The sequence below is a fragment of the Bison bison genome, unplaced genomic scaffold (genome assembly GCF_000754665.1).
Source record: "Bison bison bison isolate TAMUID 2011002044 unplaced genomic scaffold, Bison_UMD1.0 scf7180017864183, whole genome shotgun sequence".
Classification (NCBI taxonomy): Eukaryota; Metazoa; Chordata; class Mammalia; order Artiodactyla; family Bovidae; genus Bison; species Bison bison.
In genome coordinates, this window is record NW_011494755.1 from 5,568,433 (window position 1) to 5,580,971 (window position 12,539).

Genomic DNA, 12,539 nt, shown 5'->3' on the forward strand with positions numbered 1-12,539 from the left:
TAAAAGTCATTTATTTTCCTTAGAAACCTGAAGCAAAGTTTAGGCTTATTAGGTTGATCTTTAATCAAGCAAGTGAAAAAGGCATTATATTTACTGACTTGGTTATTATTTAAGAACTCTAGCTTAAATTATTAATAAATTACTTTAAACAAATTAATTTAATTTCCCCAAATATGCATGAAATTCTGCCTCTCTATTACAGCATTAGGAAATCTCTTCAAATAAGTGAAAATATATTTTCTTACAGCTTTAAACTCTTCCTTATACATTTCAACTTAAACAATATTTATAATCTTAAATCTACAACAATTTCCAATGAATATTTAAAATTTAATATTTCCAGTGAAAACTGCAAATACTGATTTACTAAATGATTGACATCAATTTCTATTAACCCTGGTATTTTCAATTCTGCAAAACTAGATGTGGGAAGCATGTTTACTTTCCAAATGAAAATCTCACAGTACACGCATTCTCCCATCAAACTGATCACTAGGGCCCCCACCACCCACCGCCCTGAGAAGCTGTAATCCCACAAGCAAGAGCCATACCCGTGTGCATGCACTCCTGTGAAAATATCACACACACTAAATTGCACTGAGGCCGTGACAACATGCAACTTAGTCATGTGCAATACCTCCACCAGAGCAAGCAGGATGGGGCGTCGGGGAAGAAGGGTGTGATGCAAACACTCAGGGCACGACATGCTCTAAGGGCAGGAACGTGGTTTGCGGGTAAAGGATGCATGCCACGAACTCAAAAATTCATGAAATGTAAACCCAACCACAAATGTAGTCAGGACAGAGGAACACTTATCCAGAATGGAGAAAAATAACAAAGATTCAGAAATTCAATGGGACAGTGTTTATATCAAATAACCACATATTTCAGAAGGCAAAGCTTGAAGAACAAAGACACTTTCACTGTCTGGACATGCAGTTCCCTCCCAATTTCAATTCCACTTTTTAACTTATTAATGAATAATGTGAAGTGAGTCTAATAACTCACTTAACTGTAACAATGATGATGACTAATGATTGGTGCTTATAAAATCTGATATAACTGATAACTTACAGAAAAACTACAGCCTCAGGACATTGTAATAATATTTTCACGATCAATTATAGAATTTTTTCCCTCTTAAAATCTGTCTCCTTGAAGAAACATATTCCATCTTGAATATAATCCCTAAGAGCGAAAAAACTGACAGTTTGTGGAACTAGAGCTCATTGTTATCCTACATACATGAGATATTTCTTTAGAGGCATCTATGTAAAATGCATATTTTAAGTCTTGAATTTGACCCAGTAAAGAAGTAAAAACCACTAAGACTGCTAAAAATCATCCTGAATTATAATCTATAATTTATATACCTTTAGAGTTGTGCTTAGAAAAATGGCCCAAGTTATCTTGTCTGCACCATATTTTTCAGACTCACAAAAATCTATCAATTTTGAGATCAATTAGGACTGTTGTACTGCTCCTGATGGTTGTTAAAACTTTTTCCGTATTAAAAATAAAATGAATGGTTTTTGTATGAGTACACATTAGAACCAAGACATGGGCTACTGTTACAGCACATAATTAATGTGTACGATCCCAAGAAGATAAAGCAAATCTAACCTGTAAAGAGATATATATTTCCTTATATCGCTGTAGATGACTATACTCTCTCTAACCTCAAATTACTTCCTCAAACAAAGACCTCAATTTTTAAAAAATTTTCACTGAAACACAGTCAATTTACAATGTTGTGTCTGTTTCAGGTGTACAGTAAAGTGATTCACTTATACATACATATATATACACATATTTACACTCTTTTCCATTATAGTTATTGTAAGATATTGAGTATCCTGTGATATACAGTAGGTCCTAGTTATATTTTATATATGGTGGTGTGTATATTTTAATCCCAAACTCCTAATTTGACCCTCTCCATATCCCCTTTGGTAATCAAGTTTGTTTTCTATGTCTGTGAGTTTATTTGTTTTGTAAATAAGTTCGTTCACATCCTTTTTTTTTAGATTCCATATATAAGTGCTATCATATGGTATTTGTCTTTCTCTGCAAAGAACTAAATTTTTAGCTGCTGGCTTCATGTGTCCAGCTGAATAATGTTTACAATACCACAAATTTAGTTCATCACTTTTGACACAACCACTTCCTCCTGGAGGAAAGCATCATGGTATACCAGAAGAATGTGTGATCTCCATCAGCTGGATGTGGGTGCAAATCACAGCTTTGCTTACCAATTCCAAGAAACCATGACATTAAAGAGTAATGTTTAAAACAAAGGAGATGGCATTATCTGGTGTGGAAAAAAATGACTCAGTGACAGATACTCAGAGGATGGTCAGCTATGCTAATAAAGGTTATGTCAGGAAAATGTAGTCTCTTTCTTTAAGTTCTTTATAGACAAGCTAGATAATTTTCTCTAAGACTTGGCTTAAGTAACAGCACTTAGAGGATTCTGACAGCCTTGATATGGTTGATTCCATAACTTTACCCTACTGGGAAAACAAAGTTATTTTTCCTTTTTGATGATAATATTTGCATAAACTTATCTGAGTCAGACAGATGTCACTTAGATAAACTAATCTATTGCTAGATTAATAAAGATGATAACCGAAGGTCAAATAGGCTTAGAAGGGTTGCTGAAATCAAAAAGTTATCTTTCCTGAAGACAACTTCACCCTGAAAGGTGTTACAGTAGACAGTATAGTCCCAAACTTGGAAAAATTACATGGATGGCTCCGGGTGGATCCCTGAGAGCACCAAAGGGGATACAAGCTTTCTTGTTTTTAATCCCACTTACTGTCCAATAACGGCTTCCCAGGTGGCTCAGTGATCAAGAATCCTCCTGCCAATGCAGGAGACGAGGGTTTGATCCCTGGGTCAGAAAGATCCCCTAGAGGAGGAAATGGCAACCCATTCCACTATTCTTCCTGGGAAATCCAATGGACATTGGAGCCTGGCGGGCTGCAGATCATGGGGTCGCAAGAGAGTCAGACACAACTTAGTGACTGAAACAACTGTCTAATAAAGTCCACGAGGAACAAGGGGGGAAAGCCCAGCAAAGTTTCCAGAGAAAAATTCAGTTTAGGTGCATGCATGCTATTTGAATGTAACCAAGGACTTTCCAAAGATTAAAGTGGTATCCTCATCAGCTGTTACATGAACACAGTGGGGGAAAAAAAAAGCCAAAATCAGTCAGACAAAATTATCAGGTCAAATCAAGATTTCTGTGGAAGACTAGTTTCAAGCAATTACCATTTTCTTAAAAGTATGTGGAAACAGAAATGCCAGCCAAAGATTCACTATTCAGAGAAGCTTTAGATGCCTAACAACTTATTAAAAAAACAAGCTCTCATGGATAACATGAGGACTTATTTTGAGTAGCTATTCAACGGAAGTCAAATGAAGTAGAGTCTTATTAACGAGTTAAGAACAATGAGGGACAAAGGTTGGGGAAGGAGCTGAAACAAGGCTGCAAAAGGCTTCTCCCTATCTGACATGATGAAAAGGAAAAGGGAGTCAGTGACTTGGAAAGAGAATATGAAGAATGAAAGTTGAAGAATCAGCTCATTCAGAAGTCAAGCCTGTGATACATGGTTATGATATGACATGATGGAAGTTTCTGGCCAGAACCTATGATTCACACAGAGCCTATGATTTGGAGATAACTCCAAATTTCTCATTTCTAGGATCCAAAGTACCCCCTGCAGAGGGCACAGCCTGGCTGCAGAGGGCAATAGGAAGAAACAGGAAGGCCATCTACTCTCCTCCATGAGCAAAGTCAGAATTCCTGAGAGTACGAAGAGGCTTCTGAGAGAAGGTGAGGTGTACGTGTGGTGCAGGAGGGGCTTCTCCTGAATAAACCACGTGATGATTAGGAGCTGGAGTAAGAGCCTGTGGATGGAAAGCTGATGGGGACAGGCCACTGGATCTTTGCACATCACAGACTTGAGAGCAGGACACCGAAAATGTTTTATGTTATCCTCACAAAAGAGATTTAAAAAATTTGAAAACGCCAGTGTCCCTCAGTCGTTTAGCACTGAATGCTGCTAGGAAGACAGAAAAACAGGCCTCTCGTGGAGAGCAGTTTCTGATGGAAGTAAGAACAGCATAAATCTTATCCCTACCTGATAGCTTCTTCCACAGACTGGCCAATAATATTAGAAGAAGGACCTGGCTGAGAGAGTGGTGTCAGGCTTATCACCCACTTCACAGGCTTGTAGTACTCATCACTGGAACTTAACAGATAAAATAGTGTGGTCAGGAAAATTATCTGCAAAACAAAGGACAGTATCTCCTAAAATACCACATTTGGAAACTACAGGAAGGAAACACAAGCGGAACCAAGAATATGCTTTACTGGGGAAGGCGTGCAACACGTGCTCGGCTGTGTGGACATACCAGCGACAGGACAAAGTTGAGGAGGGCAGTCCCGCTGTAGAAGAGAATGGTCAGGAGCGTGGTGATGGTGGAGAAGAGCAGACTCACGTTCCGGCTCATGACGACCCACAGAGACTCTAAGATCTGCAAACATTCGAACAACGCTCAGTAAGGAAAATGGTTAGGCAAATCATGGTGAACCTACTGCAAACAGTAGGCCGCCATTAAAACATCCCTGCTGTAACACAGAAGTATATCTGATGATATAATGCTCTGTTTAAAAAACCAGACACAAAACGTTTATACACAGCATGATTATAACTATGTGAACATGGCACAGAGAAAAAATACCTACAGGAGAACATGCCAGAATGTAACCTGTGACTGGATGTAGCCTGTAGGACCACAAGTGCAGGCCAGGAAATCCTAATATCTGCCTTATTAGTCACCTCCCCTACCACCTTGCCATCTCCAACTTAGAACAATCAAAAAATATAAAACATCACTTCAATGACCACTAACGTCACAATAACAGAAACGAACCAAAGTCACAAAAACAAAATGAACAGATGGGGTCAGAGCCCTGCAACTGAAAATCTTTCCTCAGATAGATATGACCCTATATTAAGACCTACTGAGTTCATTTGATCTACCAGCAAATTCACTAGAACCAGATATTAATACATGTTAAATATGACTGAAAGAAGATGTATAATGTTTATAGTACCCCTACATGTTTCCATTTCCTGTCTCTTCATGAATTTAAAGTCCTACTTGATAATGTCTGTTCTATTATTATCCCCAAGAGGACTACTATATCTACTATTGTGGGCAAGAATCCCTTAGAAGAAACGCAGTAGCCCTCATAGTCAACAAAAGAGTCCAAAATGCAGTACTTGAGTGCAGTCTCAAAAATGAAAGAATGATCTCTGTTCATTTCCAAGGCAAACCATTCAATATCACAGTAATCCAAGTCTATGTTCCAACCACTAAGGCTGAAGAAGCTGAAGTTAAACGGTTCAGTGAAGTTCTATAAGACCTCCTAAAACTAACATGAAAAAAAAGATGTCCTTTTCATCACAGAGGACTGGAATGCAAAAGTAGGAAGTCAAGAGATACCTGGAGTAACAGGCAAGTTTGGCCTTGGAGTACAAAATGAAGCAGGACAAAGGCTCACAGAGTACTGCCAAGGGAACACACTGGTCACACCAAACACCCTCTTTCCAACAACACAAGAGATGACTGAACACATGGACATCACTGGATGGTCAATACCTAAATCATATTGAGAGGACTATCCTCTCTCTTAATGAAAAACACGGAAGCAAGATGATCAGAAAAACACCATCCATCATAGCTTTCAAAATGCTTCCCTAAACCTCACAGCAAGGTAGTGAGGGAAGCAGTGGAGATGATATCATCTTTGTTTTACAGATATACTAACTGAAGCTCAAGGATTTTTTAAAATTTGCCCAAGGGCCTGAAGCTAATAAGTGGAACCAGAGCTGGGCACCAGAACTCCTAATATCTGTTTTATTTTGGTGCCCTTTTCAAAAGAGAAATTCTGTTTTCTGTCATATGTCCAAGTTATACCATCTGTTCTATGAAAGGCCTATCCATTCCTTTCCTGCCTCAAATGTACGACTTATAAAAGGCATATTTTGTTGATCTCGATGTTTCTTGCAAACCTCAGTGCAGCCTTCATGAGAGGAGTTTGGAAGGCTAGTTTCATTTACAATAACTCCTTACATAAAATCTTGCAAATGCTTCATGATGCCTACAAAAATATGCATGACTGACTGTTTTGACCTTATGGGATAAAGAATGAATGAATAATGCCACTGATTCTACGAAACAAACCAACAATGCCCTTACTTGTGATTTTGACAAGCATTCTTTTGGGGAATTCAGTCTTTTGGAATTTTTATTAAAAATTTTTTTTAAAAGTTTCTGGGTCAAACTGATAGGAAATACGCTGTGGTAATTCTTAAGAAATTAACGGAATACATTAACTGTAGACTGGTAGTTGCCAGCCACAATCCAGTAACTTTTCTATGTACTCAAAGGGATTAAGAAGAAAGGTTCAGAAAATAAGAAATAGATATTGGGTATTATAAAACTAAAAAACTGAATCAAGGGCTGACCTTGACATTTCTTAAAATTTTTTCTGATGAGATAGGTGGTGATGTTAAACACCACCTATTAATACTGTATAATAAAATATGTCAATATTTAGAAATTAATGAACATTAATGAACATTAATTCCAAATGACCAGTGCACATTACAAAATCATGTAAGGGTCAAAGATCCATTCCTAGCCAAGACAGATCCATGGACCCTAATATAAGAGAGTAGAAAAAGTTCACTGATAACACTTTCAAATTCCACACTGCAACTAACCTTAAAGAAATACCATCTGTTAAGTGTCAGAGTAGTATCAAAGAATTGTCACAATGATCTGAAAAAGTTATTAAAAGACTTCCCTCTCTTTTCCAACTACATATCTGTGTGAGGCTGGATTTTCCTCACATACTTCAACCAAAACAACATATTCCAACAGACTTGAGTACAGGAACAAGTATGAGAATCCAGACATTAAATAGGTTTGCAAAAATGTAATGAAAGCCACTCTTATCACTAAATCATTATTTTGTTTTGGAAAATGGTTATTTTTCAAACACAAAAAGCATGTTCTTTATGTCAACAAGTAACGTTATATTTTAGTGATCTGTTAAATATTTTTCAAGTTCTCGGTTTTAACTGCTAATACAATAAATACCAATAGAATGCACATCAGCAAAAGCTCTTTGGAGCTCTCAGACCAAAAAGTTTGAGAGCCACTGGACTAGAGAAAACAGAGGGAAGGGATTATCAAAAGCAACATTCTTAGAACTGAAGGACATGAATTTCTAGATTTAACGTCAAACTATCACAGCTCTATTAGGCGACTGGGAGGATGGGAAAATGTGAGTGCAGGAATGGGCGAAGGGCCCAACAGAGTCTTAAGAAAACCCCAGGGGAGCAGTAAGGAGGCACTGAGAGACTTGTCTCTCCATCTTCCATGTCAGAAGCCGAAGATAACACTATGAAACCAAGGAAGAGCAGCATAAATATTATTTTAGAAATTTAGAGGTAAATACACAGAGAAAGTTAAAAGAACGCAGAGCTCTGGAGAATGAGACTGAAGGGGGAAGCACAGAGCAGGGGCAATGCTATTCACTATTTAACACCTTCAAGCATCTTTGACTTTTCAGCTATGGTCATCTCTTGTCCTGATAAAAATTAAAATTTAAAAACATCTAGCACAGCAAATCTCCACTTTTTAAAAAATTTTATTTTTTTAAAGACTTTTTTTTTTGATGTGGACCATTTTTTTTTTTTAACTCTTTATTGAATTTGCCACAACACTGCCTTCATTTTGTTTTGGTTTTTTGGCACCGAGGCACATGGGGTCCCCTAGCTCCTCAACTAGGAATCGAAGCTGTACCCTCTGCACTGGAAGGGCTTTTCCGAACCACTGGACCACCAGGGAAGTCCCAAACCTCCATTTCTATTAACATGATAAGAGTTACAAGTTTATTCACAAGAGAGGATTTCTCATCTCTGTGAAAAGCCACAGGCCCAGAGACCTCACAAAGTACGCTATGGAGTGAAATTCAGCAACACTGCAAACTGTTCCTTGCTGCCTCCGATCTTCTGGAAAGCAAGGCAGAGGTGAATGGCGCGTGAAGGAAGGACAGGAGGGATGACAGAAATCTAAGCCTTTAAACATCCAGTCTCTCTATTGTAACTGGAACCATATTTCTATCTGCCAAAGGACTTCACCAACCAAAGGCGGCTTCCCTTGCTAGTGGTTCAACGAGGGGGATCCTGATCAGTCTAGGGGAAGAGGACATCAGTCTCAGAACCCGGGAGCCACAGCATCGTGCACGCTTCCTGAGTCAGCATCTCTTGGTTACTCTTCAACCACAGAGGAGGGATCAGGGGAGCTACACTCGAGGCCTATGGCTTTGGAACATCTTTCTGGTGCATTTAGAACTCTCAAAACTGCAAAATCTCATGGTATTAAAAAACAGGGTGATGAAAGACATTTACAAGTGTGAAAAAAACCTGGGAATTAGAGTCTGTTTTTTCCTAAGTCCAATTTAGTTAACAAATACTATTTCTTACCGAAAGAAACGTCTCGATGTTCTCATGGACAAAGGACGCGATATCCTGCCAGTCGAGAATGTCCCCCAGCCAGCTATTCTGACGGCTTATGTGCAACTTGTGCCCTCTGTGCCTTCCAGAGTGTGATACGTTCTGTGGAACAAAACAGTTCAGACATGAAATCCCCGTCCTAACCTGAAGACAAGAAGACACATAAATAGCCTACTTTGTTTCAGGTCCACTTGAGCAGTTTAGTAAATACACAGAGTTGAAAAACTTCGTATTATATCAGAAATTAACAAAGAACTCCATCAAAAAGACCCAAAATATATTTCTCTGTTTATATTCTAGCTACTGTGTCTCAGCCTAGCTTAAGTGCATCCCTCCTAAGCATGTTCATGAACACACTTTACTCATCAGTATATTCAATTGAACATGAACACAGCATATACTTTCATCTTATTTTCCCCCCCTTTCTCCCCTCTAACCTTTCTTTTAGTCTCCCATTTTTGCTTTTTCCCTCCTTTCCCTCCTTTCCCTCCTTTCCATACTACATATTATGGTAGTAATATCTACCATATTACTCTTCCAAAAAGCTAAAGAGAGCTGAGAGAAATAAAATATGAAAAAGTATAGCTAAAAGCAATATTAAATATAATGGTATGTATTAATCATATCTCAATAGAAGAGGGAAAAACAGAATATGAAAGAGAAGGGTGCAAAGGAGAAATCTAACTTGTCTATCGGGAAAAGAATTACATTGGCAGATATGCAAGAATAACACATGTGGAAGGGTGATGAATAAACAAAGCGACTAGTAAGGTTAAAGTTTAGAAATAGAAGTAGATTCTTAACATTTTACATGTGTTTCCATTTTCGCACTTTTCCAAAAAACCCAGGGATGCCAATCTTCATTAGCAAAGAAAACATTAGGTCCTAGAAAAAGAGGTAAGCAATGCACTTACCCACTTATAAACCTATGCTTTTAAAACACTGACTGACCTCCCTGGACCATTCAGGAAGCTCCAAGTGGCTGAGGGACAGTAAAAGCTGTTTGTGTGTAAGCAGAAGCCCCAGAATTAGCAGAAGAAACAAGATACAACCTTCGTAATTGGCTCTTCAGCAGGTATCTACCCAGAGATTCCCCAGTTAGGTTTTGTTTGGTTCTAATATTTATTTATTTATCTGGCTCCACTGGATCTTAGTTGTAGCTTGTGGGGTCTTTAGTTGCGCCAGGCAAACTCTTAGTTGTGGCATGTGGGATCTAGGTCTCCGACAAGGGCTCAAAGCCAGGCCCCCTGCACTGGGAGCTCAGAGTCTTAACCACTGGACCACCAGGAGGTACTCCCAGTGAGTTTTAACTCTCAATTATTGAAAACCCACAAAACCCATCACCACTCCTTCAACTTCTCCTAGGCAAGAGCCAACAAAGGTCCATGTAGTCAAAGCTATGGTTTTTCCAGTAGTCATGTATGGACATGAGAGTTGGACTATAAAGAAAGCTGAGTGCAGAAGAATTGATACTTTTGAACTATGGTGTTGGAGAAGACTCTTGAGAGTCCCGTGGACTGCAAGGAGATCCAACCAGTCCATCCTAAAGGAAATCAGTCCTGAATATTCAATGGAAGGACTGATGCTAAAGCTGAAACTTCAATACTTTGGCCACCTGATGCAAAGAACTGACTCACTGGAAAAGATCCTGACACTCGGAAAGATTGAAGGAGGGAAGAGAAGGGGATGACAGAGGATGAGATGGTTGGATGGCATCACCGACTCAATGGACATGAGTTTGAGTAAGCTCCAGGAGTTGGTGATGGACAGGGAAGTCTGGCGTGCTGCAGTCCATGGGGTTGCAAAGAGTCGGACATGACTGAGCGACTGAACTGAACTGGCAAGAGCACACAATGCTCTTGCATTGTCACTGGGGAACATATGCAAATGTTCAATTGCGCCCTCCTCCCCGTTACCCAAGTTAACTCTGCCCCACTCGATTTCTCTCCCCCTGCATCGGCATCTTCCACAGCACAGTCCCTGATGGCCCAAGGGCCCTGCCAACCCAGTGTACAGAATGGCCTGCATGACCACCTGCTTTCAAACAGTCATTTTTATATTTAGTAAAAAATGATACTCATCAGTACAAGTAGCACTAAAGGTTTATTTAAAATAAAATAATTATCTCTAAACTTTCAGATCTATTTTAACTTCCTCAAAGAAAAAGTTCTTAATTCCAGAGCTGTACTGTCCCAAATAGTAGCCACTACCCACTTGTGGCTACCGAGTACCTAAATATGCTCTTGGTGTAAAAGATAAACCAGATCTCTAACACTCAGAATGGAAAAGATTTAAATATAGAATCTCATCACTTTTTCATTCATTCCATATGGAAATGACATATATTGGGTATACTGTGTTAAGTAAAATACATTATTAAAATAAATTTCATCCATCCTTAGTTTTTTTTTTTCTCTTTCTTTTTTTTAATGCAGCCACTAGAAAGTTAACATTACATATACGGCTTGCATCACACTTCTACTGTACAGATCTGGTTAAGAAGATGAGATACTGTTGAGTGCCGGGAGCCAGCGTGAGGAACTTCGCCCATGGCAAAGGTCATGAGGAAGGAGGCTCGGCATACGCAAAGGCGGGATCAAGCCTCAGGAGTCCCCGTGGGAATTCTCGAGCATCTACCCCGAAAACCAGAGTCTGCCTACTTTACTGCTTTGTGCTCTCACCTACACCTCTGACTTTACGGGGGGCTGTCCCCCACCACCTCTCTCTGAAAAAGAGTTAACTTACAGCTCCAGTTAATAAAGTTCCTGGGCGTGACAAGAGTGTTTCAACCTACAAACTCCTTTGGAAGTCCTCTAGCCTGCCTGAATAGGTTCTTCCAGCCACATGTGATTGTTCACAGCCTCCCCACCGTGAGAGGCATGAGATGTTCTAAACTGTCTAAATACAGATTCCTTTGAGCAGTTAAAAGATTGATTAGAGATTGTATTGGTGAAGCATTTTTCACTTGTTGGGCCAGTGTTTGCTGCTAAGTTTCCATATCCCTTACCTACTGTGTCCCTGGCAGTGTATTGATTAATATAATTGGTGTACAGGAATGTAAGTAGTAGCTTTAATGTTTGTAACCTTGGACCCTTGAGTTAATTCTTTTCTTGTTATAGCCCACCACACCTTTGCCCTATAGGAATGCAACTTTATCTAATGCTTTTGGAGGGTGGCACCTGACTTTAGCATGATCACCTTTAGAGAAAAATAAGTTTTCTGAAGAAAGGATCATAAAATGTTAACAGGCCTCTTGGCCAGAAGATGATGTAATTCACCTAAACTTTTGCATATGATAAGTGTGCAGGAAGAAAGCCTGGCTTACTGCTGACTCTACAGCCCTTCCCCCATTGTCCTCTACGCACAACTTAAGGTATAAAAACTACTTTGGAAAATAAAGTGCGGGCCTTGTTCACGGAAACTTGGTCTCCCCATGTCATTCTTTCACCTTCTGGCTGAATTCCCATCTGGAGCGTGGAGGCTCGTCAAGCCTACTAATTATGCCTGGGCTTCTAAGATTTGACTGGGGAGGCCTTAGTGTCTCCTCTCCTTCGGGAGAACGGGAGGACGCCTGTGGCCTACGTAAGTGACGCAAATTCCTTATTTTGGAATTTTATTAGCTTTCCACGTAAACCAAGTTATTCAGCCTCTTTTCTCCACTGAATTCTCATTAAGCTATCCTTATTTGATCACTGTTTATATCTTTAATTCTATCGTATCCTGATCGCCGAAGCCGTCTCCCCTTCAAATTCCCTGGATCCACCGGGGCTGGCTGGACCCCAGTAGTAGAGGATAATGAAAAGCAGATAGAACACTAATAACAGAGAAACTGATGGTTCTGCCATGGAAGTTAATCATCAGTTCAAGCTGAATTTTAATGACCTGAGGTTTAAGACCTTGCAGCTTAAAAATGTCAAGAAATGAAATCCCCGTGTTAAC

General features: G+C 39.4%; 1 protein-coding gene across 2 annotated transcripts in view; it reads right to left on the reverse strand.

Moving 5' to 3' along the window:
• Positions 1 to 12,539, reverse strand: part of TMEM245 (transmembrane protein 245) — a 79,376-nt gene that overhangs the window by 21,641 nt on the left and 45,196 nt on the right. For both annotated transcript variants that reach the window (XM_010843543.1, XM_010843544.1), the window contains 3 exons: positions 8,571 to 8,702; positions 4,420 to 4,542; positions 4,146 to 4,291 (listed from right to left, as the gene is read on the reverse strand). In XM_010843543.1, the coding sequence (XP_010841845.1) occupies positions 4,146 to 4,291; positions 4,420 to 4,542; positions 8,571 to 8,702 (401 nt within the window). The remainder of the gene's footprint in view (positions 1 to 4,145; positions 4,292 to 4,419; positions 4,543 to 8,570; positions 8,703 to 12,539) is intronic.